At 48.7% G+C, this 27,569-nt stretch overlaps 1 protein-coding gene across 1 annotated transcript in view; it reads right to left on the reverse strand.

Moving 5' to 3' along the window:
- KIRREL3 (kirre like nephrin family adhesion molecule 3) overlaps nt 1–27,569 on the reverse strand; it is a 236,664-nt gene that overhangs the window by 61,858 nt on the left and 147,237 nt on the right. Inside the window, exons 8-10 of the mRNA XM_067566835.1 lie at nt 12,663–12,811; nt 9,230–9,357; nt 544–670 (exon numbers count right to left, since the gene is read on the reverse strand). Coding sequence (XP_067422936.1) covers nt 544–670; nt 9,230–9,357; nt 12,663–12,811 — 404 coding nt within the window. The remainder of the gene's footprint in view (nt 1–543; nt 671–9,229; nt 9,358–12,662; nt 12,812–27,569) is intronic.

Consider the following 27,569-nt stretch of genomic DNA (forward strand, 5'->3'; position numbering starts at 1 on the left):
TTCTGTATGTTCCCCCTGAAGCTCTGGTACTGGCCACTGTTTAAGACAGAATACTGGGCTACATGGAGCATTAGTCTGACCCAGTAGGGCCGTTTTTATGTTCTTAAACAGGCTGCATTTCCCTGGCATCCCAAACCATGTAGCATGAGGGGGTGAAAGATTCACCAAAAAAGTGAATCATATTTTTTCAAACTTCAGGAAAATACAGTTCGTCTTCGGGGCAAACATCCAGGTTGGGGGTTATCTTACCTGGACTGGTGCAGCCCACCGCTAGTCAAAAACTCAACAATGGTTTCATAATGCTGTGAATCTATTTGTCTCCATGAGGAACAACCAACACAATGTCCACAGGAAGTGGAGCAATTGCAGTATGTCTGGCTAGGACCATCTCAGGACCATCTGAGGGTGGAATGTGGCCTCAGAGTGAATGTCCAAGCAGAGAGACCAAACCTGCACACCATGAGCTGTTAATATAACAGGGACAAAACTGAGAGGCTATCTCATCACTTCCAGACAAAATAATGATAAGGAGATGTCAGGTACCATTGACAGTCAGAGACACCTCCCGTTCGCCGGCGCCCACTCGTGGAACCACTGCTCGGCAGACGTATTTCCCTGCATCTTCCTGGCGGACACTTTTTAATGTTAATGTGTTCTCATTGCTCAGGACCTGGAAAAGAGGAAAGGCATGTTTTAAAGAAAGGCAATTCAAATTCGTCCAGAGATGTACACGTGTTCTGAAAAACCAGAGAAACATTTACTTTTGGACTAGATGATTCTCTGAGGTCCCTTCCAACCCTAAATATTCTATGATTCATTTCAATGCTCAGGGATCAGCCCTGATGCCAGACGTTTGCTATAAATGTAACCCGTGTTAATTAGAGCTGGGTGGGAAATGGCTTTGCCATCTTATGTTTATTTTTGAGAGTTCAAAATTTGTTCTTACCCTAAATCAGGACAAAAAGTTGAGTCTCAAAAATTTTCACAAACCAAAAACTGATTTTTTTTCTGTTCAAGTCAATCAAAATGTTTTGATTAGATAATTTTCAAAATATTTTGTTTCAATTGAGAGCTTTTTTAAATTTTTCCAACCGTTTTCAGTATAATTAGCTTAAATTTTGAGATAAAGATTCATTTCCAGACTGGAAAACTACAATTTTTTGTTTCCACATTTTTGGTCAGGAGATTCATTGAAATTGACGCTGAGTGACTCCGGAAAGCCTTTGTAACCCATCCATCCATTCATCACAACACATGATCCCTGCAAAACACAAACTGCCAAAGGAATCAGAACCGCCTCAATGTTGACTGGAAAGATGCCACACATGAAATTCAGGGAGCATTAGAGGGAAACGCATTCCTGAATGGCAGACCCTCGAATGTGAACTGCCAACCTCCCATCCCCTTGAGATTAAACAGTCAGTCCTTCAAGCAGTTGGCCTTACAGGTAGCTTGCCATAATAGTATTCAAAGCTTGATATAAATGTAACCCATGATAACAGAGTGTGGTTCCTTGTGCCCCTCCAGAAGTTGGGCCATTGACAGCAGCCCACAAGTCTGCAACTGTCTCTCAACTCAGAGACTAGTTTTTCAGCTCACGCTTTGAGATCTTGCGGTTCCAGGTTCCATCCCACAAACGACAGGAGCATGGGTGTCGTCACATAAAGGTGACGCTTAACTAGTCCCGCGGAGGCTATCCTAGTGTTTTGTCATTGGCAGCGGCTGTCCAAGACACGTGACAGCTGGCAGGCATAGCCCCAGCGAGCTCCAGCAAAACAAAGGCCGTGTCTTCTAATGGAGGATTTGCTGACTGCAGTATAGTGCCAACGAGATCCACCAGAAATAACGGGTGGCTTAGCTGGAGAAGCCCCGTCTCAGAGGCTTGCCAGCTGTAGGAGTTCATGCAACCTGCGTGCATTTGCTCCGTGGCTAAGCACGGGCCCGTAAAGCATGCAGCGCCGCACCTCTGTGCCAGCCCAAACTTGGAGCTAGTAGGAGCAGCAGGTAGGCACAGTAGGCACTGGCTGTTCAGAAAATCTGCACGCCTGTTACTCAGCCAGGAACATTTGCTGCTTCAGGAGGAAATGTTACTGCATGAATGGCACTCTAGGGAAGTGGAAGTGCCGCATGTTTGGAGAAGGGTCTGTTCCCCCCAGGATGTGACAGCAAAGCAGTGGATGTAATTATGTTTTATCTTCTCTGCACGATCTGTTACTGCTACTGAAAGTGAGGCCAGCGTGGCGAGGAAAGAGCAGACCCCAGTGTGAGCTGTGCACGCTTTGCTGGACAAGCTGATGGCCTGAGAACCAGCCCCTTTATGTCACATCATAGGGACACTTTAATACTCTTATTTCTGGAAGCTGGGCAGGAGGGAAATCAAATGAGTGTGTTGCTGCATTTGCCCAGATGCAGTCGCAGAGCTTTTCAGCAAGGATCTCAAAGCACATTCCAAACACCGACTCAGCCTGGTGGCACCCCATGAGCTGGGGATCATTATTCCTATTTCGCAAATTGTGGAACTGAGATACACAGAGATGACAACATCAATGACAGAGCTGGGGAAAGAACCCAAGAACCTTGATTCTCTCAGCCCTGTTCTAACCACTAGCTTACACTGTCTCCCTGACAAAACAGGGCCACACTCTCAGATCTGGGGGAGAGTGGGGCTGCCAACGAGCCCCCTATTCCAAACCCATGGGCAAAGGAAGAGCAGAATCATGTGCTCTCAGTTATGTGCAAACTGTTGTTTTGAGATCCTCCTTCCTGGCAACTTGGAGTTTGCATCAGCTCAGTGTCTTTGACCCTTCCCCACAAACATGCTGAAATCCGGAACGTCCGACGTGCTGCCCCACTGCTCATTGGTGCAATTAGCAGGTTTATTACAACTTGAAAAGTGCTGAAGCACAGAGGCCAGATGCAGGCAGTCAGCAAAACCCCAGCACCCGCAGCATTGCGAAATGTGATGAGTCTAAACCGAAGAGTGGCTTTTGGAGTCAAGTATTTCTAATTTCCTAATTAGCCAATGGCTAATTCCCCGCCTCTGCACAAAAAGGTGTACTCCAATGGCACTGATGACAATTTTCCTCGGTAGCTGGGTGGGACCTCACCATGCCATGCCTGTTCTGCTCTCCCGGCCGACAACCAGCTCCGTTCGCGTTGGTTCCTTGTTGCCGTCTCGGTTTGTGTTTGCTTTGCGAGCACACCCAGCACGTCAGTTATTGCTATTGCTGCATGTCTGACTTTGCAGCCAATTCCTCCAGGCGTCATGAGAATTTACGCTGATGCTTAGCAAAACACTTACTGCCCCTCGCAGTAGTTCTACATACAGCGAAGGCATATCATTTCAAACCGATGCGTTTCGGGGACCTGCCCAGATCAGAGGAGTCTTTTTAAAATCCCGGGCTGGATGTGAGGTTTCTAAAAGATTCAGCAGCACCTCCGAAAGCACTGCAAGGTCTCTGTCCCTGTGTGGTACGTCCATCGTTTTTTCACACCCAGATTTTTCTAATCTTGTGCAGGGCGGGAAGGGCAAAACTGGCTACTTCATGCCTGAATTCGCCACCATCAACTGCAATAACTCTGGATATTCTTGATAGACGTACCAGAGAATGGGACTCAGGAGTCTCCTTTCTATCCCCACCTGCGCTGCTGGCTCTGTTTGACCTTAACTAAATTGCACGCAGTCACATTTCCTCAAGGGGCTTCTGTTTTTGGGAGTCTCAGATCAAACCTCTCTGGGACGAATTTTCAGAGGCGTGAGCACAAATCCAGCTGAAGTCAACAGAAGATGCAAGTGCACAGCACCTTGGGGAAAAAAAATTGTGGCACTAACATGCCGTTTGCTGCCATCTCATTGCTCACTCTGCTAGCGTGTGCTACTCCTTCCCCTATCCTATTTAGGTTGTAAGCTGTTTGGGGCAGAGGCCATCTGCTGCTTTGTGTGTCTGCAGCATCTAGCACAATGGGACCCCCAGCTTGGGCACTGATGAAATAAACGGGATTAACAGTAATAATCATATGAGCTGGGCACGCCAAATCAGGGATCAGCATTGAAAAAGGGGCTTTAACATCTTTCTGCTTCTTCTTCAGCTTCTCACTTTTATTCCACTCAGCTTTCCTGGCTGTGAAGCAGGAACAACCACCCCTATAATCTCCCCAGTCTCTATCAGCCGCAATTAGTGTTTATAAAGCACATTAAGCTTCCTAAATTGAAAGACACATTATGAATGCTCTTTGCAATGCCTATTGGGGCAGATTCTGATTTTGAGACCTCCAGATGCTGAAGGAAGAGTTTGACTGGAGTCAGGACTTCAGTATTTGGCACTTAATCTTAAAACTGTGTCTCCCTGATGATGAGAAATTGAGATTTAAAGGTCAGAAGGGACCATTGTGATCATCTAGTCTGGCCTCCTGATTTAAAAACTGCCAGTGATGGAGAATCCACCACAGTCCTTGGTGAGTTGTTCCCGAGATACAAAGGGATGAATGAATTCAACTCAAGCTGCCCTTCTGTGCCTGGTAATTATCTAGGAATCCTCACACGAGCAGTTTTAAATCACACTTAAGCAGCTGAACGTCTTTTCTCCCTTAAATACTAGGGGTGAAAATCCTGCTGCCAGTGAAGTCAATGGCCAAACCTCCATTGACTCCAGTGAGGCCTGGATTTCACTACAGAAGGGGAAAGCTGCTGAGGGTCTCTGGTTTGGTGGGTCAGGGGAGTCTGTAGTGTGATTAGCAGTTGGAGAACCCAGCACTCCTTTGAGGACTTGTCGTCCCAGCGGAGAAGCTCTCCTTGCTGTCTTCTGCGAATGCTCCGGCTGACCACACTGGGTGAACCTGTAATCCTTCCGCTATCCTGGAATAGAAAACTGTCTACGTGCCCAGGGCAGTGCTGGGCAAAGAGCGGGCACTCAGGTTTTAGTGGCATGCTGGCAGAGCAACAGGAAGCACTGAGCTCCCGCTACACTGGGAATGTGAGTGGTTCCTCTGAAGCCAACATGTGGTGGAGCCTCTCTGGAACATGTTTCACTTCCTGGCTGAGCTGCCAATGGAGGTAGGCAAATGCCCAGCCTGCCAACTGTCTCTTCCGTTTGGAGGTTCCCAGCATTTCTCTCACCTCCCAGCTCGCTGTTTGATGTGGGTGTGACTCCAGCACCATGGTGAATGGCTCAGAGAATGGAGAAGGCAAAGATTTCCTGAAGCTGGGCTGTGCAGAGAGGATGGCCTGGGAATCCTCATGGGTTGGGTGCTCAGATGAAGGCTGGATGTGAATGGGGTTCAGAGGGTTTGAGGCCAGAAGGTGCCATTATGACCATCCAGCCTCATCTCACCCAGCTGGTTCTGCCTGGAGTGCCTTGGTCTGGCTGAGTTAGAGCATCCCATTGAGAGACCTGTTCTTCAAACATGACCTTGTGAAATCTCACCACCCCCCTCAGGGATATGTTACCAGGAGCAGGCAGAGGGATTCTGTTTATGTGGTTAACTAAACTTTCGTGTCCCTGGCTGGAAGATTCCCACTATATGGAACAGCTAGAAGGTGACAGCTACTGCCCACTGACATACCGCATGAGGCTTCAGGGCTTGAAAGCCAGACAGGACAGGGGAGTCAGCAGTCACTGGACAAGAGGTGGAGGAGGGAGAAAGGTGCTTCTTTGTCCTAAACGACATCTCTGAGTATCCTCCTGAAATCCATGTAGAGAGAGGCCACGGTGCTAGCCCCTACCTGAGTGTGGAGGTGGCTAGAGGGGCCTGGAGATTTCACGCTTGCCTAGGACAACACAACCAAGAGAAACAGCCAGTGCTTCAATCCTCTTCCATAGCCTTGGGGGACTACGTCACAGCGAGATGGGCTCCATCGCTGCCTCCATCATCCGGCCTGCATTTATTGCACTGCCCAGAGTCCAGGGCTGAGGCATCCATTTGTAGCCAATAAGCACTCAGCCCTAGAGGTTCAGCCACGGCGTTCCAGGCATTGAGAGGAGAGATCGCAGTGTTCAACACGTAGATGATTTATAAAGTGCTACCTGCCAGCGAGAGGTTAAATGCAGTTTTGGCCTCTGCTTAACCCAGTTGACACTCTTAATGTGACTCAATTCTGCTTCTATTAGGGCTACTTTGTGAAGATCTCCTGTGGGCAAGAGAATACAAAAGTGCTGAGTGCACCATGGAAACCGGCGTTGCAGCGTCTTGCCCTGGTCACTCAGACTTGATTGGGCCAGTTACAGAAACCAACCACTTTGTCTTCTGCTGGAGCTGTGGGGTTCTCCCCTTCCTTTCTTTTAAATGGATTGATTTTCCTGTCACCTGGTTGGGATGGGACAGGCAGATAAGCCAGTGCAGCTGTGAGGTCTGGATGCAGGAGTGAGGTGGACTCATGGGGCTATGCTGACAGCTGTTCCTTGTAATCTAGTGAATCATATAATCCCCCCACAGTTTGCCCCACTGGGTTAGGGGAGGGCAGAATGCACTGTGTATACAAGCAAGGATAATAGAATCATAGAAGATGAGGGTTGGAAGGGACCTCAGGAGGTCATCTAGTCCAACTCCCTGCTCAAAGCAGGACCAACCCCAACTAAATTATCCCAGCCAGGGCTTCGTCAAGCTGGGCCTTAAAGAACTCTAAGGATGGAGATTCCACCACCTCCCTAGGTAACCCATTCCAGTGCTTCACCACCCTCCTAGTGAAAAAGGTTTTCCTAATATCCAACCTAGACCTTCCCCACTGCAACTTGAGACCATTGCTCCTTCTTCTGTCATCTGCCACCACTGAGAACAGCCTAGCCCCATCCTCCCTGGAACCCCCTTCAGGTAGTTAAAGGCCACTATCAAATCTCCTCTCATTCTTCTCTTCTGCAGACTGAAGAAGCCTAGTTCCCTCAGCCTCTCCTCATAAGTCATGTTCTCCAGCCCCCTAATCATTTTTGTTGCCCTCTGCTGGACTCATTCCAATTTGTCCACATCCTTCCTGTAGTGGGGGGCCCAAAACTGGACACAATACTCCAAATGAAGCCTCACCAGTGCTGAATAGAGAGGAATAATCACTTCCCTCGATCTGCTGAAAATGCTCCTACTAATGCAGCCCAATATGCCGTTAACCTTCTTGGCAACAAGGGCACACTGCTGACTCATATCCAGCTTCTTGCCCACTGGAACCCCTAGGTCTTTTCTGCAGAACTGCTGCCTAGCTCATCGGTCCCCAGTCTGTAGCTGTGCATGGGATTCTTCCGTCCTAAGAGAGCAGCATCTTTTGTGAACTCCATATGGGAAAGGTGTCATGTTCCAACAGTGACGCGAGTTAGGGTAAAGGGACATCCCACTCTATCTGCCCTCTTTCTAACATGGCACTAGCTACTCCCCACCAAGAAGGAGGATTCATAGACCCACAGAAAAGCAGAGAGGGGAGAATCCAGGCTGGGGGTGGGGGGCCAGGAGGGGGAGGGATGATGATTTCTCTGGAGCGACTGACCAGGCTTTGCCAACATTTTGCAGTGCGTGCATTATTGATGGGCAATCACTGTTCACACTGCTCCAGAAGAACTCATGGGAAAGCAGCCAGAGCTGACTCTGAGCATGGTGAGACAGTGGCCAAGGGAGCACTGGAGTGGGGCCAGGAGGAGCAGAGGAACATGGGAGGTAGGCTGGGAGATAGGCTAGAGGAATGCCTATGTGACCCATCTATGCATTCTTGCAAGGAAAGGGCTGGGACAGCAGCCAGAGGGATTGGTGAAGCACAAGAGCAGAGTCAGGAAGGCCAATATTAAGTCAAGTTCAGGGTCTAGGTTCTTATCTTCAGGGTGCTGAATGGCCTAAGCCCAGTGTATCCTTATGATTGTCTACAGCTCTGGCATGGAGATCATAGTCAACAATTCTAATCCCATGTCACGGGAAATTTCTGTGATAAAGATAAAACTAATCTGTGCAGGAGACAGAGCTGGTCCCAAGACTGGAATGAACTCGCACAGGAAATAAGGACCAAAACAACCCCCACCGCACTCCATCAGAAGGGCAAGGCATACTTCTCTGACCTGCCTTTTCTCACAGCGCCAGAGAGTAGCATGGACACTATTCAAACAAACAACCCACTGCATGGCACAAACAATTCTCCCGCGGGAAGGTGATGAGAGCAAGAATGAACCAGATCGTAACGCACAGCTGGAAAGTGCTCAGATACTCTAGTGGATACTCAGATACTCCTACTCTAGAAGGGCAGTATAAGAAGCTATACAGAATAAAATTGGCCCCGATTCACCACCATTGTCCAATCCCCACCCCTTTCATTATGGTATTATTCAACTAGAGGAGTCATGCTGCAGGGACAGTTGCACTGTGGGTGTGTTGCTAGAGAACGGCTTATTCCAGCACAGATTACTGCATCTGCAGAGGCACTGTGCTGGTTGAACTACACTGGCAGGGGGCCTGCGTCGCCTGGCAAATGGGCTGAACTTCGCTGGCAAAAGCTGAGGGTTTTGTCGGCAGGACTCAGAATTGAGCGTGGACGCGTTCAAGGCTACGCTGCCAGGAGAGGTTTGCCGCTGGCGCAGAGCCGGCTTAACGTTCATGATGTCAGTTTGACGAGCAATGGGGGTTGTGGATGGCTGTACTTGTGACAAAGGATTGAGTCCCCTTGCAGATGAAGCTCCTGGCACTGGTATACATTTCAGGGGTCCTATCTTTGTGGATCTCTGTTCCATGCTGAGATGGATGATTGCCAACCACACCTGTTTCACAAAGGGAAGCCACAGACAGCCAGGCCTCCTGGACTTGTAGGGAGCTCAGGTCAGTTATGCAGGAGCCAGCAGCCAGTTTGCCCCTGTGAGATCTCTGCTCTCATTCAGGTCAATGGGAACAGAGTGAGCTTACCACCCCCCCGATCTGCAGGACTGGAACGTAACTAGGCTATTCTAGGCGCTGAGCACCAATAACTCTCGCTGACTTAGTGCTCTATTGTGGATTCTTATTGGGATTACAGGAGCACCCATCTCTGTTGGCGTCCCACTGCTAGACACCACACTTAGGAAGAGACAGTCCATCCCCCACAGAGGTTATGATGTAAGCAGACTATCAGAAGGGATGTGACTTGCCCAAGGTCACACACTGGGTCAGTGGCAGACAGGCCCAGAGCCCAGCTATCCTGAATCCCAGGCAAGGACATGCCCATTTGCCTAGCATGCCCCACCTGGGCTCACCCCTGATTCAGTGCAGCATGTCCCGTTCTGACAGAGATTCTTACCACGCCTGAGCCCCGCTTCATCCAGACGATGGTCAGTGATGGGTTCCCAGTCCAAGCGCAGTTGAACACTGCGTCTGAGCCCAGGTCGACAAGGAGAGACTGCGGTTCTGTTGCCATCCTGGGACCAACTGTACATAGGAGACAAGCAGAGAAGATGACTGTGTGGAGAAACAGAGGCAGACCCACTGACCAGCATCATCCCCAGCCGGATCAGTGACAGGCCAGCGATTCATCCAGTCAGAAGCTCCTGGGTCAAAGGAATGTAGGGCTGTACAGAATATCAAGGGGTTCCCAAGTCCAGCTGTGGGTGCAGATGCAGGACCAAGGAAACCTAGACCATCCCTGACATGAGTTTGTGCAACCTGTTCTTAACCCCCTCCAGTGATAGGGATTCCACAAACGTCCTTGGAAACCTATTCCAGAGCTTAACCACTGTCAGAATTAGAAAGTTTTCCCTTATACCTAACTTAAGTCTCCCTTGCTGCACATTAAGCCCCTTATGTCTTGTTCTACCTTCAGTGGACCTGGAGAACAATTGATCCCCGTCCTCTTTATAACTTAAAAGAGCTGAAGACTGTTATCAGGTCCCCCCTCAATCATCTTTTCTCAAGACTAAACATTTAACCTTTCCTCATAGGGCAGGTTTGCTAAACCATTCATCACTTTTGTTGCTCTCCTCTGGACTGTCTGCATCTTTCCTAAAATGCGGTGCTCAAAACTGGAGACAGTACTCTAGCTGAGACCACACCAGGGCCAAGTAGAGTAGGACAATTACCTCCTGTGTCTTTGAATCATAGAAGATGAGGGTTGGAAGGGACCTCAGGAGGTATCTAGTTCCACCCTCTGCTCAAAGCAGGACCAACCCCGACTAAACTATCCCAGCCAGGGCTTTGTCAAGCCACAGCTTAAAAACCTCTAAGGATGGAGATTCCACTATCTCTCCAGTGCTTCACCACCCTCCTAGTGAAAAACTTTTTCCTAATATCCTAATATACAAGGCTTCAGTTAATGCACCCCAGAATGATATTAGCCTTTTTTGCAACTGCATCACTTTGTTGACTCATATTCCATTTGTGATCGACTATAACCCCCGGATCCTTTTCGGCAGTACTGCCACCTGGCCAGTTAGTCCCCATTTTGTAGCTGTGCATTTGATATTTCCTTCTTAAGTGAAGTACTTTGGAGTTGGGGTTGCTTATCTTTATTGAATTTCATCTTGCTGATTTCAGACCAGTTCTCCAATTTGTGCACGTTGTTTTGAATTCTAATCCTGTCCTCCAAAGTGCTCGCAACCTCTCCCAGCTTGGTGTCATTTGCAAATTTTATAAGCATTCTCTCCACTCCATTATCCAATTTAGGATTTCCATTATTTCCATTTAGGAAAATATTGAATAGTTCCGGACCCCTGCGGGACCACACTAGCTTCACTCTCCCATTTTGACAGCGTAACTATTCTTTGAGTATGGTCTTTCAACCAATTTTGCATCAACATTACTGTAATTTCATCTAACCCACATTTCCCTAGTTTGTGAATGAGAATATCATGTGGGACTGTATCAAAAGCTTTACTAAAATGAAGATATATCACATCTACTGCTTCCCCACTATTCACTGGCCCAATAACCCGTCAAAGAACCAAGTTAGGTTGCTTTGGCATGCTTTGTTTTTGACAAATCCGTGTTGGCTATTCCTTATAACCCCACTGTCCTCAAGGTGCTCACAAACTGATTGTTTCATAATTTGTCTCAGGTCATGTCTACACTATGGAGCTTACAACGACACAGCTGCGCCGATGCAGCTGTGCCAATGCAAGATCTCTCATGTAGACACTTTATGTTGGTGGGAGAAGCTCTTCTGCTGACATAGCGCTGTGCACACTACCACTTACATTGGGGGAAACTTATGTCCCTTAGGGGTGTGAAAAAACGCCCCCCTGAGGGACATACGTTTTGCCAGCATAAATGGTAGTGTAGACATGGCCTCAGCAGCTTTCCAGGTATTAAAGTTAAGCTGATTGGGCTGTAATTCCCTGAGTCCTTTTTGTTCCCCTTCTTTAAAGACAGGAACTGTGTTTGCCCTTCTCCAGGCTTCTGGGCCATCACCCATCACTCAAAGATAACTGCTGATGGTTCCAAGACTGCTTCAGCTAGTTCCTTAAGTACCTAAGATGAATTTCATTAGGCCTTGCTGACTTGAATACATTTAACTTATCTAAATATTCTTTAACCTGTTCTTTCCCTGTTTTGGAGGCACCCCTTCCCCCTTGATGTTAATATTAATTCTGTTGAGTATCTTGTCACCATGAACATTTTTAGTGAAGACTCGAACAAAACAGGCATTAAATACCTCAACCTCCTTGATGTCATCAGTTATTAGCTCTCTTCCCCACTAAGTGGAGGACCTACACTTTCCTTCATCTTTCATTTGCTCTTAGCACATTAAAGAACCTCTTCATATTGCTTTTCATGTCCTTGCCAGGTGCCTTAGCCTTTCTGATTTTGTCCCTACAAGCTCGTGCTATTTTTTTGCATTAGCAAATTTGTCCAGGTTTCCACTTTTTGTAGGATTCCTTTTTGATGTTCAGGTCATTATAGAGCTCCTGATGCAACCATCTCGGCCTCTTTCTATTCTTCTTATCGTTCTTGTGCACTGACATAGTTCGCAGAACTGTCAGCTCTCCTGAATTCCCTTTCCCCTGAGATTTTCTTCCCATGATTTGCTCAAGATCACAATTAACTTTAATCCAGCTCTGAATTGGAGAGGTGCTTGAACTCTGCTCAGTGCACCTGTAGCGGAGGATGGGCATAGGTGGCTCTCTACCACCTTTGCACCTCCTGGTTTTGGGAGTGACCAGCAGCTGTTGTAACTTGTGTTAGCAAGAACAGTCCCTAGAGGCTGGTCAATTGGCCCAGGAGCACAATGCATTGCAGCCATATCCCCTCCTGCCCTCCACTATGCTCCATATACCAAGAGGTGCCTTAGCAGAGACTGCAGAGCCGGCTATGCCACCCGGTGTTGTATTGTGTTGACTACGTGGGCTGCAGCCAACCAACACGATTAATAGGAGGCCAGGACCAGAAACCTGATTCTACTGCCCAAGGAAAAATGCCTCTACCTTGTAACAGTAGCCACTGGGGCCACGAATTTAGAGGTAAGAAAATAATCTGCAATTCTGTCAACAATTCCGTGTAGTGTTAACAAAACCCTTAGAGCTAAATCACCCAGAAAGCCCCATTTTCTTTGACTGCCGGCTGGGATTGTCAAAGCCATTGTAGACTGGGATTTCCAATTCCCATTCCTTTCAGGCAACTTTGAAAGTCCCAGAGTCCACACTGATTAACCAATGCGGGAGTGCGTAGGAGGGTGCAGAAGCAGAGAGAAATGAACCAGTGCGGGAGTGGGCCCGAGGGTGCAGAAGCAGAGAGGAACTTACAGTAGACATCCACTGTTCTGCTGATGTTGGTACTGCCCAAAGCATTGGTCACCTCACAGGATACTGGCTCAAAGAAGAAGGTGTGGTCCACAATGGTCTCATATGAGTCACCCGTTGCTTCCTTTATAACTTGGCCTTTTTTTGCCCATCTGTAGAATAAAAAAGAGAAGGGCTGTCTTATTCTGGCAGATCTAGACAAAGTGGGTGAGGGAATATCTTTTACTGAACCACCTTCTGTTGATGAAAGAGACAAGCTTTCGAGCTACACAGAGCTCTTCTTCAGGTCTCCTGAGTTCTGTGTAGCAAGTAAGTTTGTCTCTTTCACCAGCAGAAGTTGGTCCAGTAAAAGATTCTACCTCGCCCACCTTGTCGCTCTAATATCCTGGGACCAATACGGCTACAGCAACACTGCAAACAACAGTGGAAGATCTCACAGAGAAAGAATCAGTTCCTCTATCACAAGTGACGTCTCCTGATAAATAAGAAGAGCTGACATTTATAGGACATTTTACACGTCACAAGATCCCAAAAGCCAGTACAAGAGCTGGCTTCTCTCAGCACTTAAAGGCAGCTGCCCAATAGCATTACACAACAGTTTAGGAAGAGAAAGAGGTGAAGAATCCTTATCCACTGTAAATGGCTGGAGGAATTTTAGGTAGCAGAACAGGCCAGGCTTTCTGTGGTGAAAGCCAGAGGAATGACGCCAGGAATGGAACTGAGATTCTAATTTCCCAAGTCAGGATCTCAAGGTTAACACACACAAAGGGCCACATAATCTTGAATGCTCCCCAAGCGGCCAGGACATTGGCTGTATTTAGGCTTGAAGGATTAGATTTTTATCAGTAAATGCTAGTGAACATAGAATTCACTGAGCATTCATGTAAATATTTTCCATCGATGATAACAAACATTTACAGACAGGTGAAGTAAGAAAAATGCTGCTTGAGAACCCATTAGAGTTTGATTTAAGGACATTTACTTTGTGTATTTTGACATGTGACACTGACAATTTATGTTTTAATGGTTACAGAACTTTAACTTTCTGAATCTCAACCCCTACTGTCATTAAATAATTAGTCTGACCCCCCCACCCTCTCGGCTGACGCCTCATAATTCTCCGCAGCTATGAACATTTAAATCGACAGAAATGAAGAAAAATGCTTAAAAATAAACACTGACACAATCCATCGAAATGAGAAAAAATAAACATGGAATTCTGCCCAGCCTGGTTGTAGTTTAAAACTAGTTGTAGTTGTAGGGCACCGCCAAATGCATGCTGCCCCCTAGCGCCAGGGTGGGGCACTGAATCGGGACCGACAGACAAGGATGAGCACCAGCTACTGAGTACCAACCGCCTCTCCCTGCTCACGGCTTGGGTTTTCCTTGGCAGTTTCTCATGCAGTTACTGCTCTGGATAAATCTATATAGCATGCGAAGGCGGACACAGTCTGCATCTGACTATCCGACAGATGACTCATTCAGAGCCTAAGCCAAGCCCCACTGAAGTGAGTGGAAAGACTCCGACTTACTTCAGCGGGCTCGGGTGCAGGCCCTGGGATCACTGTCAGTTGATAAAGCCAGACTGGGTTTGGGTACCATGCCTGTAATACAGTGGAGGCCCAGGAGGAGGCGCACTAGGCCTTATTGTTTAATTGCCCGGCTGCCGCTATTGTTCGTGCTCCCGCCATGCTGTCAGCCTGGACGCTGCCAGCAGCAGCACAACAGGGGCAATGGAAAACCCGGCAGCGATGGACAGGAAGAAGGCACAGAATGGTCAGAGTCCAGCACACGCACGTCCAGCAGTTCGAGTCCCCAGCCGAGTCTGTGTCTGTTCCAGAGGCTGCGGCAGAGGACAATAGCTCTCTGCCCGGTCTCAAAGCAGTGAGTGCAGCCAGCCCCCACCTCCCTTCCTGCTCTGCGTTCATGGGGCTTCCAGGAAGCTAGCACTTGCCTCTGTGGTTCCTGAGAGTGGGGGCAGGCGATGATGTCAAAAGGGCTGGGAACTCCCCGAGGTGCAACAAGAGCAATCTGGGGGGGCTTACCCTTGACAAATCAAACCCAGCCTTGGCACTCTCCTAGGGCCCACAGGGGAGACATTTGATCCCCATTAAAACCCCCTGCACCCCATCCAAAGGGGTGCTAATGGGTCTCTTTGCTGGCAGGACTGGCTGGGCCCAGGGGACCAAACTCCTCTCTTGCCGGCCCACTGGCGACACGGTGGGGAGGTTTGAATTGCTGCTGCCTCTGCCCTAGAAATACAGGGGTTGGGCCTCCAGGTTGGGCTCTTTCATGGTGACCGAGTTCATTCCAGAGACATCAGAGAGCACCTCACTCTGCAGCCCTTGTCTTGCGTCACATGGAAGCACGGGGGCATGAGGGTTAAGGCAGCCTTTTGTCCGTCAAACCTCACTGTAAAAACCCAGCCAGACAGCGAGTCCTTCCACCTGTTCTCTCCACTGCAATGGGGCCAATGCGACGTGAGGTCCCCCCACGTCCCCGCCGGCTCTCTGCCCCCCACCGTCCTTGCGACAGCACCATGGTGAAGACCTGAAGTACTGCCTAGCCGGGCCTGTTGCAAGCGAGGAGGCAATACCGGGACGGCACCTGAGACGCCATCCTGCTGGGGAGCAGGGCAGGTCAAAGCACCCTGCAGCAGGCGGCGCTGACAGCTGCCTGCCCGGCCAGAACAACTGCAGAACTCTCTGAAGCAAGCACAGGCCACAGAGCTCGGCCAGCTGCTTTCTGCCTGCACTGAACGTGCTTCTAAATCTGTGGCGTGGAGAGAAGAGAGGGTTAGAGGCTGAATCAGTGAGCTGGCTCCCGGGGGCCGTGCAGCACGTGTTCCTTGAGTGCAGCTGGCAGCGGGCATTAGCATTAGCAGGATGGCCAGTTAATAGCTAAGAGAATTATTGGTGCCCACTTCAGGTAGCATACTCGGGTCTGCACCAACCCCCCTGCCCTGATCACCCCCAAACTTTAGGAGTTGACACCCAGATCCCTGCTCTGCACCCTGGCTTCTGTAAGAGTCTGGACTAGAACGCCAAATCCAGAACCCCTGCATTTTCCGCTATGGAGATGAGGGCTTGTCTGCAGTAGGGATTTTTGCATCAAGACGGCTAGATCAGTGCAATCCTCCCCACCCAGCATAAATGTGCTGCACTGGTGCAAAACGGGACTTGCACCGCTGCAATTTGTCCTGGTTTCAAACCAGTGCAGTGCAGTGCACCTAACAGGGATGCGTCTGAGCAAAGAAGTAGATTGTTGGGTCAGGGGAAAAGTCCAGATCAATGGCTAGTGTCTGAAGTCCTTTGCTGTTGGCAGCTTCCTCCCTGTATCTCATTATAACAATACAGAATACCCTTTACAGAAGAAAATAACCTACCGTCCCATGTTCAGGCCAGGCGCCCAGCTAAGGGCTGAGTAGTGCAGATGTTAAAACATCAGCCTTGTTTTGGGGACCTGTTTTAGGTCATCAGTGGGATCATGAATTTGAGGATTTCATCCTAGTCCTTAACGAGACATTTTTCTGTATCACAAAACTGCAACACAAGTGGTCACCTCTGCTTAAAGGGGCTGATAATAACAAGGACACTGCAGATCAGGTCTTAGGTTGTTGGCAGGACGGTGGGAGGTTTTGGTCAGGATTGAGCGCACTGGCAGGTTTGGAGGATGTGGGTCAGGAATAGCAGAGGATTCCAAGCCAGGAACAAGTTATCTTAGCAGATCTGGGGAGGAAACTTGTTCAGAGCTGCGCTTGCTTCCAGGAAGAGCTGTTAGTCTCTAGCTTTCATCAGCACCACACGGACTCATCATTGACAAAAAGAATGCATCCCAGTCCATTGTCTGTTGCCCCATATTCACTATGCAGCCCATTAATTATTGCCTGCCGCGCCTGCTGGTTTAAATCATTTGCAAGATGCACTGCGTCCCAGTAAACACCTCGGCGCTTCTTTACTGGGGCAAACTCCTCTGGGGAAGTTTTGCAGTGAGAAACATCTTTCACTTGGATGCAAACGGCTTCAAACTTGCAAACATTGAAGAGTCAGCACGTCACTGGTGGAGGAAGCTGTTAACCAATCTCTGGGGGATTGGACCATCTGTAGGGCTGGCTCCTGCAAAGTCAGCCTGTAAGGTGCAGTCCTCTATTAACTGAATCCAGGCTGTGTTAGCTGAACCTTTCTCCCTCGTAAGTTAATTTAAGATAGCTAGGTTTTTCTAATGCTCACAGCACTGTAGCACAGAGACTCCCATTGGATTTGTTAGACAAGAGTGTGTGCAGCGGAACGTGCACGTTTGTGCGCTCTTGGCATTTAGCAATCCACAATGCACAAACCACTAGGGCCACAGGTGAGCTGAGTTTGGTGGTCTTTGTTCTGTAATCTCTAGAACATATTTGCCCAGACTGCAGAACCAGAGCAGAGCTGGCAGTCTGTATGCATGTTGCAGAGCAGGACTGGGGGCACTGGAAGAGGTTTGTGCCGGAACTGGAGCAGCAGGGACCATTACGCAGGTCAGGAACACAGTGCATTGGCAGAGCTGAGGGGGCGGGGGAGAAGTTTGTGCAATGCCTGCCAATCAATGCTATCAGTCTTTCAATAGCAAAAACACTAAAAAAAACCCTCAGCTCCCCCTTCCTTTTTTTTAATCAAAGGGAACTTTATCCCTTTAAGGCAGTTGAAATAACATTAGATTGAAAAGCCAAGCTGGCATTTGCAACACTGCAACTTGCAAATTGTCTTTGAGGACAAGCTGTCAACTCAGCACTTGAATTAAGATGCTGTTTGCCAAACAATGAGCAAATGTGACCTAATGGGGCACCATCTGGCAACCTGCCACTCTGGGGCTGTTGGAAAAGCGAGCGGGAGGGTGTGATGGAGGAAGGGGGCGGGTGAGCGTCTGTCAGGATGGGTGAAACTCCAGCAGCTCTTTCAGCGAAAGGGAAAGTAATAAACAACCACACAAAAAAAAGTTAATTCAAAGGTGATGAGAATCCTCGGATGAGTCTCAACTCACATTATCTCTGGGGGACCCATATCTGATCCGCTCAGACAGAGGAGGGAGGGTTAGAGTCTGCTGTCCCTGGAGGGAGAAAAGATGCTTTCCCCCTGTGTTCTAACCGAGGTAACAGAAGCCCCGGTCTGACACTTGGTTGGTAGCAGAGCGGGAGCGATGAGGTGTGGATGGGCTCCAGCTGTCTGTGCCTGGGCATGGGGTGAGGAGACACAATTGTGAGGGGCCCTGCAACTGCAGCTGGGAAAGGGACATGGCATCTACAGGGGGAGGTCAAGTCGCATTTGAATGATAAACAACAACAATTATTAGCAATACAGTATATAGCACTGTTGCGAACAGCCCCACCCTCCTTCCTTCCTTCCTTTCCTTCCACCCAGCCAGGCTGGCCAAACTTCATCTCGTCTCCCTCGTTGGCATTTCTAGCATCTGCGTCTCCCTGTCCCCACGGCTCAGACCCAGACAGCAACATTATAACAACAGCAACAACAACTGATCGTCCAGCAAGTCGAGGGCAGACATAGAACTGGTCTGTCATTCCCGACCTTCCAGACACATCCCTGCCATGGCCAGCTGGCTCAGTCAGCCCCTCTGTGGGCTCTGGGAGCTGAGGTTTCACTCCACAGACTGATGGGGGCGCGTTGCCCAGTGACAGCAATGCACTACCTGAATGCCCACAAGGGGCCAAATCCTGAAGTCCTTTCTCAGGCAAAGCCCCCCTCAACTTTGTTGCTGTGCTCACAACTTTAGTGGAAGTCAGTGGGAGCCGCAAGATCTCAGCACCTTGGACAGCCCGGCCTGAGTGGGAATGAAGCGAAAACCTGAGATGAATTTCTGAGTGTTACAGCCGGGGGGAGTTCCCCTCCAGGACACTCTTCACAGGTGCTCTTGGCTTGCAGGGGCCGGGCAGGCTTTAAACATTGTCTTGGGTGCAGATCCTTTGTCACACATCCCTCTTGACAGTGGTCCAATTGCCTAGGCTCTGAAACTAGGGCTGGCTCCCCAGCAGTGGCGGCATGCTCCAGAATTCCAATGAAAGTGGGGACCTTCTGGTTTGCTGTTTCCCTCTTCGGGAGCTTTGTGACAGTGTGGGTGAGTAACACACACTCTGCAAAGGAATTTCTAAACGCACACACTTTACACATGGATACAGCGCAAGAGAGATGCAGATCTCTGGAAAAATAACAAACACCTGCATGTGAGACGCTGACTCAGTTTCTGCCCTCCTCCCTGTGGATCTTAGTGTCTTTCAGGGAGTCCTGACTTCTTGTGTACACCCCTCTCCTCTTGCCTAGGCTAGTTTTCTGGTTCTGTTTAAGCACAAACAGATGCCTTCTTGCTTATAAGCACAGTTTTGGTCATGAGTCCCAGTGGCAGACCTCATCCCCCAGCCATGCTGTAGTCATCTGTACAACCTGCTTAGTTTGGGGGATAGGGTGGAGCCAAAAAGAGATATTAGCCAGTCAACATCCTTCCAGGGAGTCTCGGTTGTCCTGGTAGGGCAAGGTTCTTCAATTGTTAATGTCTGTCCCATCCAGGGCCATAAACCCTGAGACCTGACCCTATCCCTTTAACATGCAAGAAGACAGTGGAAGACAATCACAAGGGCAGGAATGTAAAGAGAGTTCATACAATCAAGATGGAGTTCACATGGACAGATCCCAGAGCATCACATAGGGGCGGGGTTTATCTTGCACTAGCAGCCCACACAGCAGAGAGGGGGTCATGAGGCTTTTACATCCGGGGGGGCTTTTACTGGCTGGGGAGGGGAGATGTTTTGGCAGAATTGCTATAGGAGTGTCCACTGACCGTCTGTGCATGGTTAAGTGAACCTTGCTGAATCAGGATGGATGACCTAGGAGGTTTCACACAGCATCTGATGACACAAGCATTTTGAAAGAGAGGTATGAGCAGTACAGATGTGAACCTATTTGTATGCACTTACCTGCTCTCTTACCTCATTTATCTTCGTGCCACTAACAGATGCTGACTGGCCACTTGAGTTTCTCTGCCCTGCTGGGTTAAGGGTTTTTCAAATCAACTTCTCCCCCTCCTTTGCTAATTAATCAAGTGACTTTGCTTTTATTTCTGCTGCTGTGTTTAGGGTGTTAATGAGCAAGGCCCCTCAGCTCTTTAGAATGAAATCAGCTCCTCGCTAGATAAGGAAGGAGAATTCCAGCGCTTCACCCTGCTCGAGTACACCATCTTTCTGCACATCTCCACGTGCTGGATAATGGTTAATTCATTAACATGGGTCACTATTATCCTCCCCGTTCTACAGATGGGGACCTGCAGCTGGAGAAGATAAGTGACTTGCCAAAGGTCATACAGCAAGTCATTGCCAGCATTGGGAATAGAGCCCACAAACCCTGACTCCCAGTCCCCTGTGCTAACTATCATACTACATCCCCACTTGAGATCAGCTGGGTTTCAGGGGAGTCATAGATCAGGCCTCCTGCCTCTCACCTTGCCAGCTGCTGCCCATCTCCCCGTTCCAATTCTTTCCCAAGTTCTGCCATTGACTTCAATGGGGCTAGGCTGTTATCTCACGTATCTAGCTTCCCCCACGCATACCATGATCAGCCCTGCATAGGAAGGGAGAGCGCAAAGTCCGCTTTGCCTAAGACTGTGCACTCGGTCCCGTACCTGTTTCTGTCCATGGCCACCCCAAAGTTGGAATTTTCCTTTAGGTGACACCCGCCCTGCCCCTCACTCACTCGCTCACACTCACACTCACACTCACACACACACACACACACACAGCATTATCCAAGTCCCAAGCCTTAAAATCAGATTGCATCGGCAGAGCAGAAAAGCAGAGAAAAAGCCACAAGATATAAGGCATTTAAAGATGGACACACCATACGATGAGGAAGGCAACAAACTCGAGTTACAGGATACTGATGCTACTATGATATGACTGAAGAAACCCTTCCAGTGAGCAACAGCTCAAAGACCACCTTGCAGTTGAGGGTCCCAGCAAGAGATGTAACACGTCCCAGACTGGTCTTCCTCTTAGCCACGATCCCGCCCCCCATTGGAGGCGATAGAGCTATTTGTTCTCCTTATGGCCCGCCTGTTTATCTGAGATGGGGCTTCACCAAGGCCTCAGTCCTGCAGGCTGATCTGTGTGCGGGGACCCTGACACAGGCAGAGCCCCAGGGAGGTCAGTGTGGGTGAGGAACCGATCTGATTTTATACCGCTGCCCATCCCCGTAGTGTCTGCGCACCTTTCACGTAAAATGAATAGTAACAGTCCCCAATGGGCTGCGCATCTGGATCAGCTTGCGGGATTGAGGCGTCAGTCATCACCCAAAACCCAGCTCTGACTGACTCGCATTCTGGCTTTCCCCCAAAACATGTACAAACGTAAGGCTATTGTCTCTCTGAGTGTCCCCTTCCTTGGCATAAATGTTCTGGGACTTCCCTGAGGCTGGCCTTTATTGGCACGTCCTCCCCAACTCTCAGTTACACCAGAGCTGTGCAAACATTTCATGCTGATTGCTCATTTCCTGGTGTTGTCCTGTAGCTATGAGAGCTTATTCTAGGGGCATTTCTGACCTAGAAGTGAATAGGAGACATCAGAATTCTCCCACGCATGGTGGTTCTTGAAGTTGCAGACCCAGCACCTCCAGACAAATTCAGATAAGCATCTGATCTATAGAAGACTTTTCTGAACAAAAATGAGTCACCAAACTTACTGAGGTTTTTCCAGTTCTGATCTCTCCACCACATTCATTTTGGGCTCCTCATGTCACCAATACAGCTCTATTCTTTGTAACTCTTCTGTACACTTAGCAATGTCCCTTGTGGAGCTGTCAGGATAACTCTTCACTTGTCTGCTGGATGCTGTCTCTTTTTTGCTATAATTACTGGTTCATCATGGTCCATAAAGGAGAACATCTGCTGGCCCTCCCACTGCAGCTGTCTTCTTAGGGCTTTTCTTTCACAAGAGACTGTTCCATGAGAGGCTGGTGTATATTTGTGATGTCTTCTCTGATTTTAATTCACCGAGGCTTTGTGTAGCTCACTGTGTGCAGGTGACATAAGTCCTTATTTCCTCTCATTTATCCTGCTGTTCAAAAAACCCAAATCCTCACCACAGCGGAAATCACACACACAATCAGTATCGTGAAACTGGAAATATTCTTTGATTTTGCCTTAAATATTTCTGTTCTATTCAAGTATCTTTATGGCCCTCATCACCAGACCATCTCACAGCCATTAATGGATTATTAATGTCATGTCACCTCTGTGAGGGAGTGAAATATTATCTCCATTTAATAGGTGCAGACTGAGGCACAGAGTAAATTAAATTATTCACTCAAGGTCCCTGTAGGGGCCAGGTGGTGTGGCCTCCCTTGGAGATTGACGGTGAGGGAGGGCCAAACCCCCCCTGGGGGGCGGAACCCGGAAGTCCACCCCACCTGACCAGAAGCGGAGAGGTGAGACCGGAAGTGGAAGTATAAAGGGGCAGGCCTTCCAGTTCAGTTGAGGGAAGGCAGCCGAAGGAGAAGGACGTCTCTCCCTTAGTGCTGGGGCTTGGGCCTGACTGTTATCCTGAGGAGAGGCTGCCAAGGCTGCCAACTGGCTGGTGCCCTGAGGACCTGCCGGAGCTACCTGAGCCCTGCGAGCCAGAGGAGACCCCTGGCCCTTGCGACCTGGAGGAGGTGCTCTCCATGGACAGCCCCGAGGAGCTGCCGGACCTGCTGCCGATCGATGAGGCTGAAGGGTTTTGGAATCTCCCCCTGGCAGATTACCCTGAGGAGACTAAGGGTGAAAAAAGACTGGGACTTTTCAGTTTGGAAAAGAGATGATTAAGGGGGGATATGACAGAGGTCTATAATATCATGACTGATGTGGAGAAAGTAAATAAGGAAGTGTCATTTACTCCTTCTCATAACACAAGAACTAGGGGGCACCAAAATGAAACTTTTAAAATGAACAAAAGGAAGTATTTCTTTACACAATGCACAGTCAACCTGTGGAACTCGTTGCCAGGGGATGTTGTGAAAGCTAAGACTATAAGGGGGTTCAAAAAAGAACTAGATAAGTTAATGGAGGATAGGTCCATCAATGGCTATTAACTAGATGGGCAAGGATTGCTGTTTGCCAGAAGCTGGGAATGGGCGACTGGATGGATCACTTGATGATCACCTGTTCTGTTCATTCCCTCTGAGGCACCTGGCATTGGCCCCTGTCAGAGGACAGAATGCTGGGCGGGATGGACCATTGGTCTTACCCAGTATGGTCATTCTTATGTCCTTAAGACCTTCTACTGATGTGCTTGTAGCCATCTCTGACACATACTATTCATGCCTATAACATGCTTATAACATCTGTGAGTGATTTATTAAGCTTTCATTAACTATTATAAATTATAAAACTTAATAAAGTGTGACCGAGGTGAAGTCTGGGTTTAGTTCAAGTTTTGGTCAGAGGTCCTTTGTGGTTACCAAACCTCCTCCCTTCCTCATCTGTATTAACTCTGCTTTGCATGAACGGATCTCATGAGATGCTGCTGCTGCTATGCAGATGGGTAAGCCACTTCACGGAACCTGATTTAGTTCTTTGCAAAGCCCTTATGCGACCTTACATCAGTGGTTACCAACAGATTAAAAAATGCCAGAAAGGACCAGTACATCATCTAGTCTGACCTCCAGAATACCACAGACTAGAGCATTTCACTCAGTTACACCTGTATTGAACCCAATAGCTAGCGTTTGACTAAAGCATATTCCACAAAGGCCTCCAGTCTTGAAGCCTTATATGGAACTGGACCTGCATGGGCCTTACCTGATTTGTGATCCTTGTTCCCTCTTCAGAAACATTTCAGCCAAGGGCAATTTTTTTTCTTCCTTATCCCTCAAGTGCTGCTGCTGGTTGTAACATGCAAAGCCGAAGAGATGTAACTTCAGGCTTTCTTTTCCTTCTCAGGTTTCATCTCCATCCATCCATCCAGCTAATTAGGCTCAGAAAAAGTTGTCTGAGCCCTCTAACCCAACTTCTCGCTTCTCTGCAAGACTAACTCATTCCATCATTCCTGCCAGCATCTCTTCTAACCTGCTAGTGATGTTGGTAGCTATGGTGCCTTAGCCATCTCCATTGAGAGTCTATTCTACTGCCAGAATTGCTCTTGCTGTTAAGAACCTCTGCCAAATATCTAACCAGCCTATTTTCGCTCTTGCTTCAGGCCATTTCTCTTTGTCCTACCATCTTCTGAAATTATAGACTATTCCGTCCTTTCATTTATATTGTTACACTGAAGATATTTATAGCTCGCAATCATGTCACCCAGGGTCTTTTCTAGATTATATACATTTACTTCCCGTAGTCTCTCCTCATATGATTTATCCTCTAATCCATGTGTCATTTCTGCTGCTAGTTTTTCTACATCCTTCCAAAACTGAGCAATATCCCAGGTACGGTAGCAACAGAGCTCTGTGTGCTTCAGGGACATTGTTATCTCTCTGGCTTTATGCGTAGATCAAACTCATGCAATCTCTCTCACCTCCACCAGTGCATTCTGGCCCTTTACCCACTACAAACCCCGCCACAAGATGGGCTATGCGCTAGGGTTTCTTGAATATCTTGCTGAAGTTTCCCATCTGGAATGGAATGGAGGCGACTTTTATGTAGCAATTTCTGCCCTGCTGCAGCATTATCCGGAGTCGAGTCAAGGCTGTCAGCCGTATGACCCCTGGGAGATCACTCAGCAGAGAGGCCCCGAATTCATTTCACACCCCAGCTTCTGGCTTTTCATGATGGAAATAGATTGTTCACAGTCTTTGCGTCTCTTGAGTTCTCAGGATTTGGATTTTGGCTCGTGTCTTGTAGCCTCAAAACTCAATATAGATACACTATTATTCACAGACGTGTAAAATAACAGCGTACCTAGACTCCAGCTGAACCCCGTCGTCCTGTGAGCCAGTCAGAGAGCCCCAAGCTTAGCCGGGACAAACAGGCCCAGTAACTGGATGGGGGAGCCAGTATATGGCATGGGTTATTGGAGGTGCCATCTCTTGTGGTTTTTCCTTCTCATCAAACCAAGGTCCAGACTACTTGTGGTTGCCAGAGACACCCAAGAGATGGGGTGTGACCTCTGGCATCCTGGCCAAATTCCTTCTTGAACAATCAAATTCTGCCAACCTCTGTGGTTTGTATGAGATACGCTTTCGGTTCTCTGCCTCTTGTCCTGGGTTTCTACTGCTGTTCAGGAACAGCTTGGCTACATCCCAGAGGAGGCTGTATTTCAGGGGTGGATTGAAAGATGACTCTATTTAAAGATGGTCCAACTGGCGGAGCCAACTTGCAGGACGAGTCTCTCCAGCCCTGAACACTGTACGTTGGAGGTCGCGCTGCATGCAGGACGCCATTTGGTAGGGCACGTATTTCTGCCCGTGGCCGGCGGAGGTGCCCCAAAACTAGCATACGGCCCTCCGCACTGACAAAGGCTGGATCACCAGTGAGTTGGGTGAACTGTCTACACCCCCAGCCTGTGAGCCTGGGCCCCAGGGAAGGATTCAGAGCACGGGCTGGGGCAGCACCCGTGTCATTTGAGAAGGTTGCCTGTCTTAGGGTCCATAGCAGTGGCACTCCCCAACGCTTCTCACTGTGTCTGGGGCTAGGAGGCTGTGACTCTTCCTAAGGAAAGTGGAGCTCACCAAATTCATTCCCATCTCACACATTCAGACGTGACCCCTTCAATGTGGAGACATCTGCCTGGTACCAAGGCACCCATGGCATTATCCCACCTGTGCCATCTACAGAAGAGTTATTGCCTCTCTTGTCTATGACATGAAGGTTCTCTGTGGGGCAGCCCCACACTGCACTAACTTTTTCTTTTAGCTTCCATCTCCCATCACAGACCCCTATCTAATTTCCTCTCTGCCATCACCCCAAGTCTCTCTGGGCATCACGGCTTTACAAGTGTCTCCTTCTCATTGAAAATCTCTGCTTTGCCTTACGTTTCCTCAGCTGTGCATTTCACAGTGCAGGTTGAATTTCATTGTGTTATTCTCTTGCCCATATTTCTAACCTCTCTCAGTCCCTCTGCATTTATTTTCTCTGTCCTCCCTGGGGCATGCGGCATCTCCCAGTTCAGTATCTTCTGCAAATTTAATTGACGTGCATGATGGAGGAAAACAAGTTCTAGCCAGGAAACAGATTTTTAGTTCCACGCTTCAAAGGGGTTATTACAGACAGCAAGGGGAAAACAGTGATTAAAAAATATGACAAATACCTTGGCTGGGTCCTTTTAAGTATTAAACACTTATTTATAAGGAGAAAAAAAACCTCTTACAAGCAGATATTCTCCAGAGAAGTAGCATTTTTCTGAGTGAACTGATTACTTTCCAACTAAAAGTGCAAGCAAACAACTCCTGTCCTCACCCCCAGTGTGGGAGATGTTTGCTTGTGAATAAAGCCTTTTTAAAATATGGCACTTCTATTTCTGCAGCCTGTCCTGATATTTAAAGGGAATGTAGCACAGAGCATACCCGGTTCTCTGCTCTAGACAGGTAAAAGTGGAGCTAGGAGCATTGAAACCGCAGCATGCTGACATAGTCCCTTTAAACTGTGGACGGCATTGTGGAAGCTCCTTCACAGGAGGTTTTCGAAAGGAGGCTGGATAGCCACCTGTCCTGAACGGTTTAGCCACAACGAATCCTGAATCTTGGCAGGGTGTTACATTGGATGACCCTTGCGGTCCGTTCAAATCCTATGATTCTATGACATCCCAAAGGAGTGAACAGGAAAAGCACACTCCAAACCCGGCATTAGGAGCCCTTGCTTTCTTTTCTGTGTTTTAGTGCTAAGAGCTTTGGAGACTCAAGAGGTCCGTGCATGCACAGAACTGGCATAGCCCGGGTAGCAGCAATGCGCGGTCATCTGCCAGCATGCCTCAGGCCTGACCTGGAAGATCTACTTGTAAGGGTATGAGAGGAGTGTGATCTCCATGACTCAACGGGGCCTCATCTCTGGCAATAAAGGGAGAAATCAACTCGATTGCTGTGATGGTTTTCTTTGATGTGGGCACTGGGCCTGAACTGAGAGTCAACAATCGACTTCACAGCGGCCCCCAAAGAGCTGCTGAAAGGTGCCAGCTTTTGGCTAGGACGAACCCGGGCGGGAATCAAACTGGTGTGCTATGACCAATTGCCCTGATCACACCAGAAGAAATCCCAGAGCAGGTGCTTAGTGAGGACATATGTGCAGCACCGTTACAATGCGTACGGTGAAAGGGTGGGATGAAGAGCGAAGCAAACACAAGGTATTGCACTGCAGTGTGTGCTGCGTTGCTTTGTCTTGCCAGCTCTGAGCTGCAGGATGAATTGTGCGTTGTAGATATACACAAGGCTGTCAGAGCCTGCATCTGCCACCAGGTGGCAGCACTGCGACCGTCCCCAGTGATTACCACAACCATCCCGCAATGTGGGGGAACCTGCTAACACTGGGTTAGCAATGGCCACTTCTGAGGTCTCCCATGTGGCTCCTTTATGCTCCTGGGTACCCCACAGCCCTGCCCGTCCCAAAGAGCAGGAACCTGCCCCCATCATGAGGCCTGTTTTAGGGCTTCAGCGAATGCTGGTGACAGGGCCACAGCAAAGGCAGAGTCCACAGAGCACCCCATTGGTCCGGCCAGCCTCTGCGAAGCATCCTCACCTCCGTCACTGAGCTGTTTTACCCCAGCGCATGCAGGTGCTGCCCTCTCTTAGCTAGGAGGCCAGGCTGCTTCGGCAGAGTTTACATCCCATCCAGTGGCGTCTTCCCGGTGCTACCCAACCTTTTTATCTTTTCTCATATACAAGGGACAAAACCCGGAGGGCCCGACTGGGATAAATGGACACAGATCTACTGATTTCAAGGGAATCACATTAATTGACACCAGCTGACCCT

The sequence above is a fragment of the Emydura macquarii genome, unplaced genomic scaffold, assembly GCF_026122565.2.
Source record: "Emydura macquarii macquarii isolate MOO-44397 ecotype Brisbane River unplaced genomic scaffold, CSIRO-AGI_Emac_v2 contig_312, whole genome shotgun sequence".
Taxonomy (NCBI): domain Eukaryota; kingdom Metazoa; phylum Chordata; order Testudines; family Chelidae; genus Emydura; species Emydura macquarii.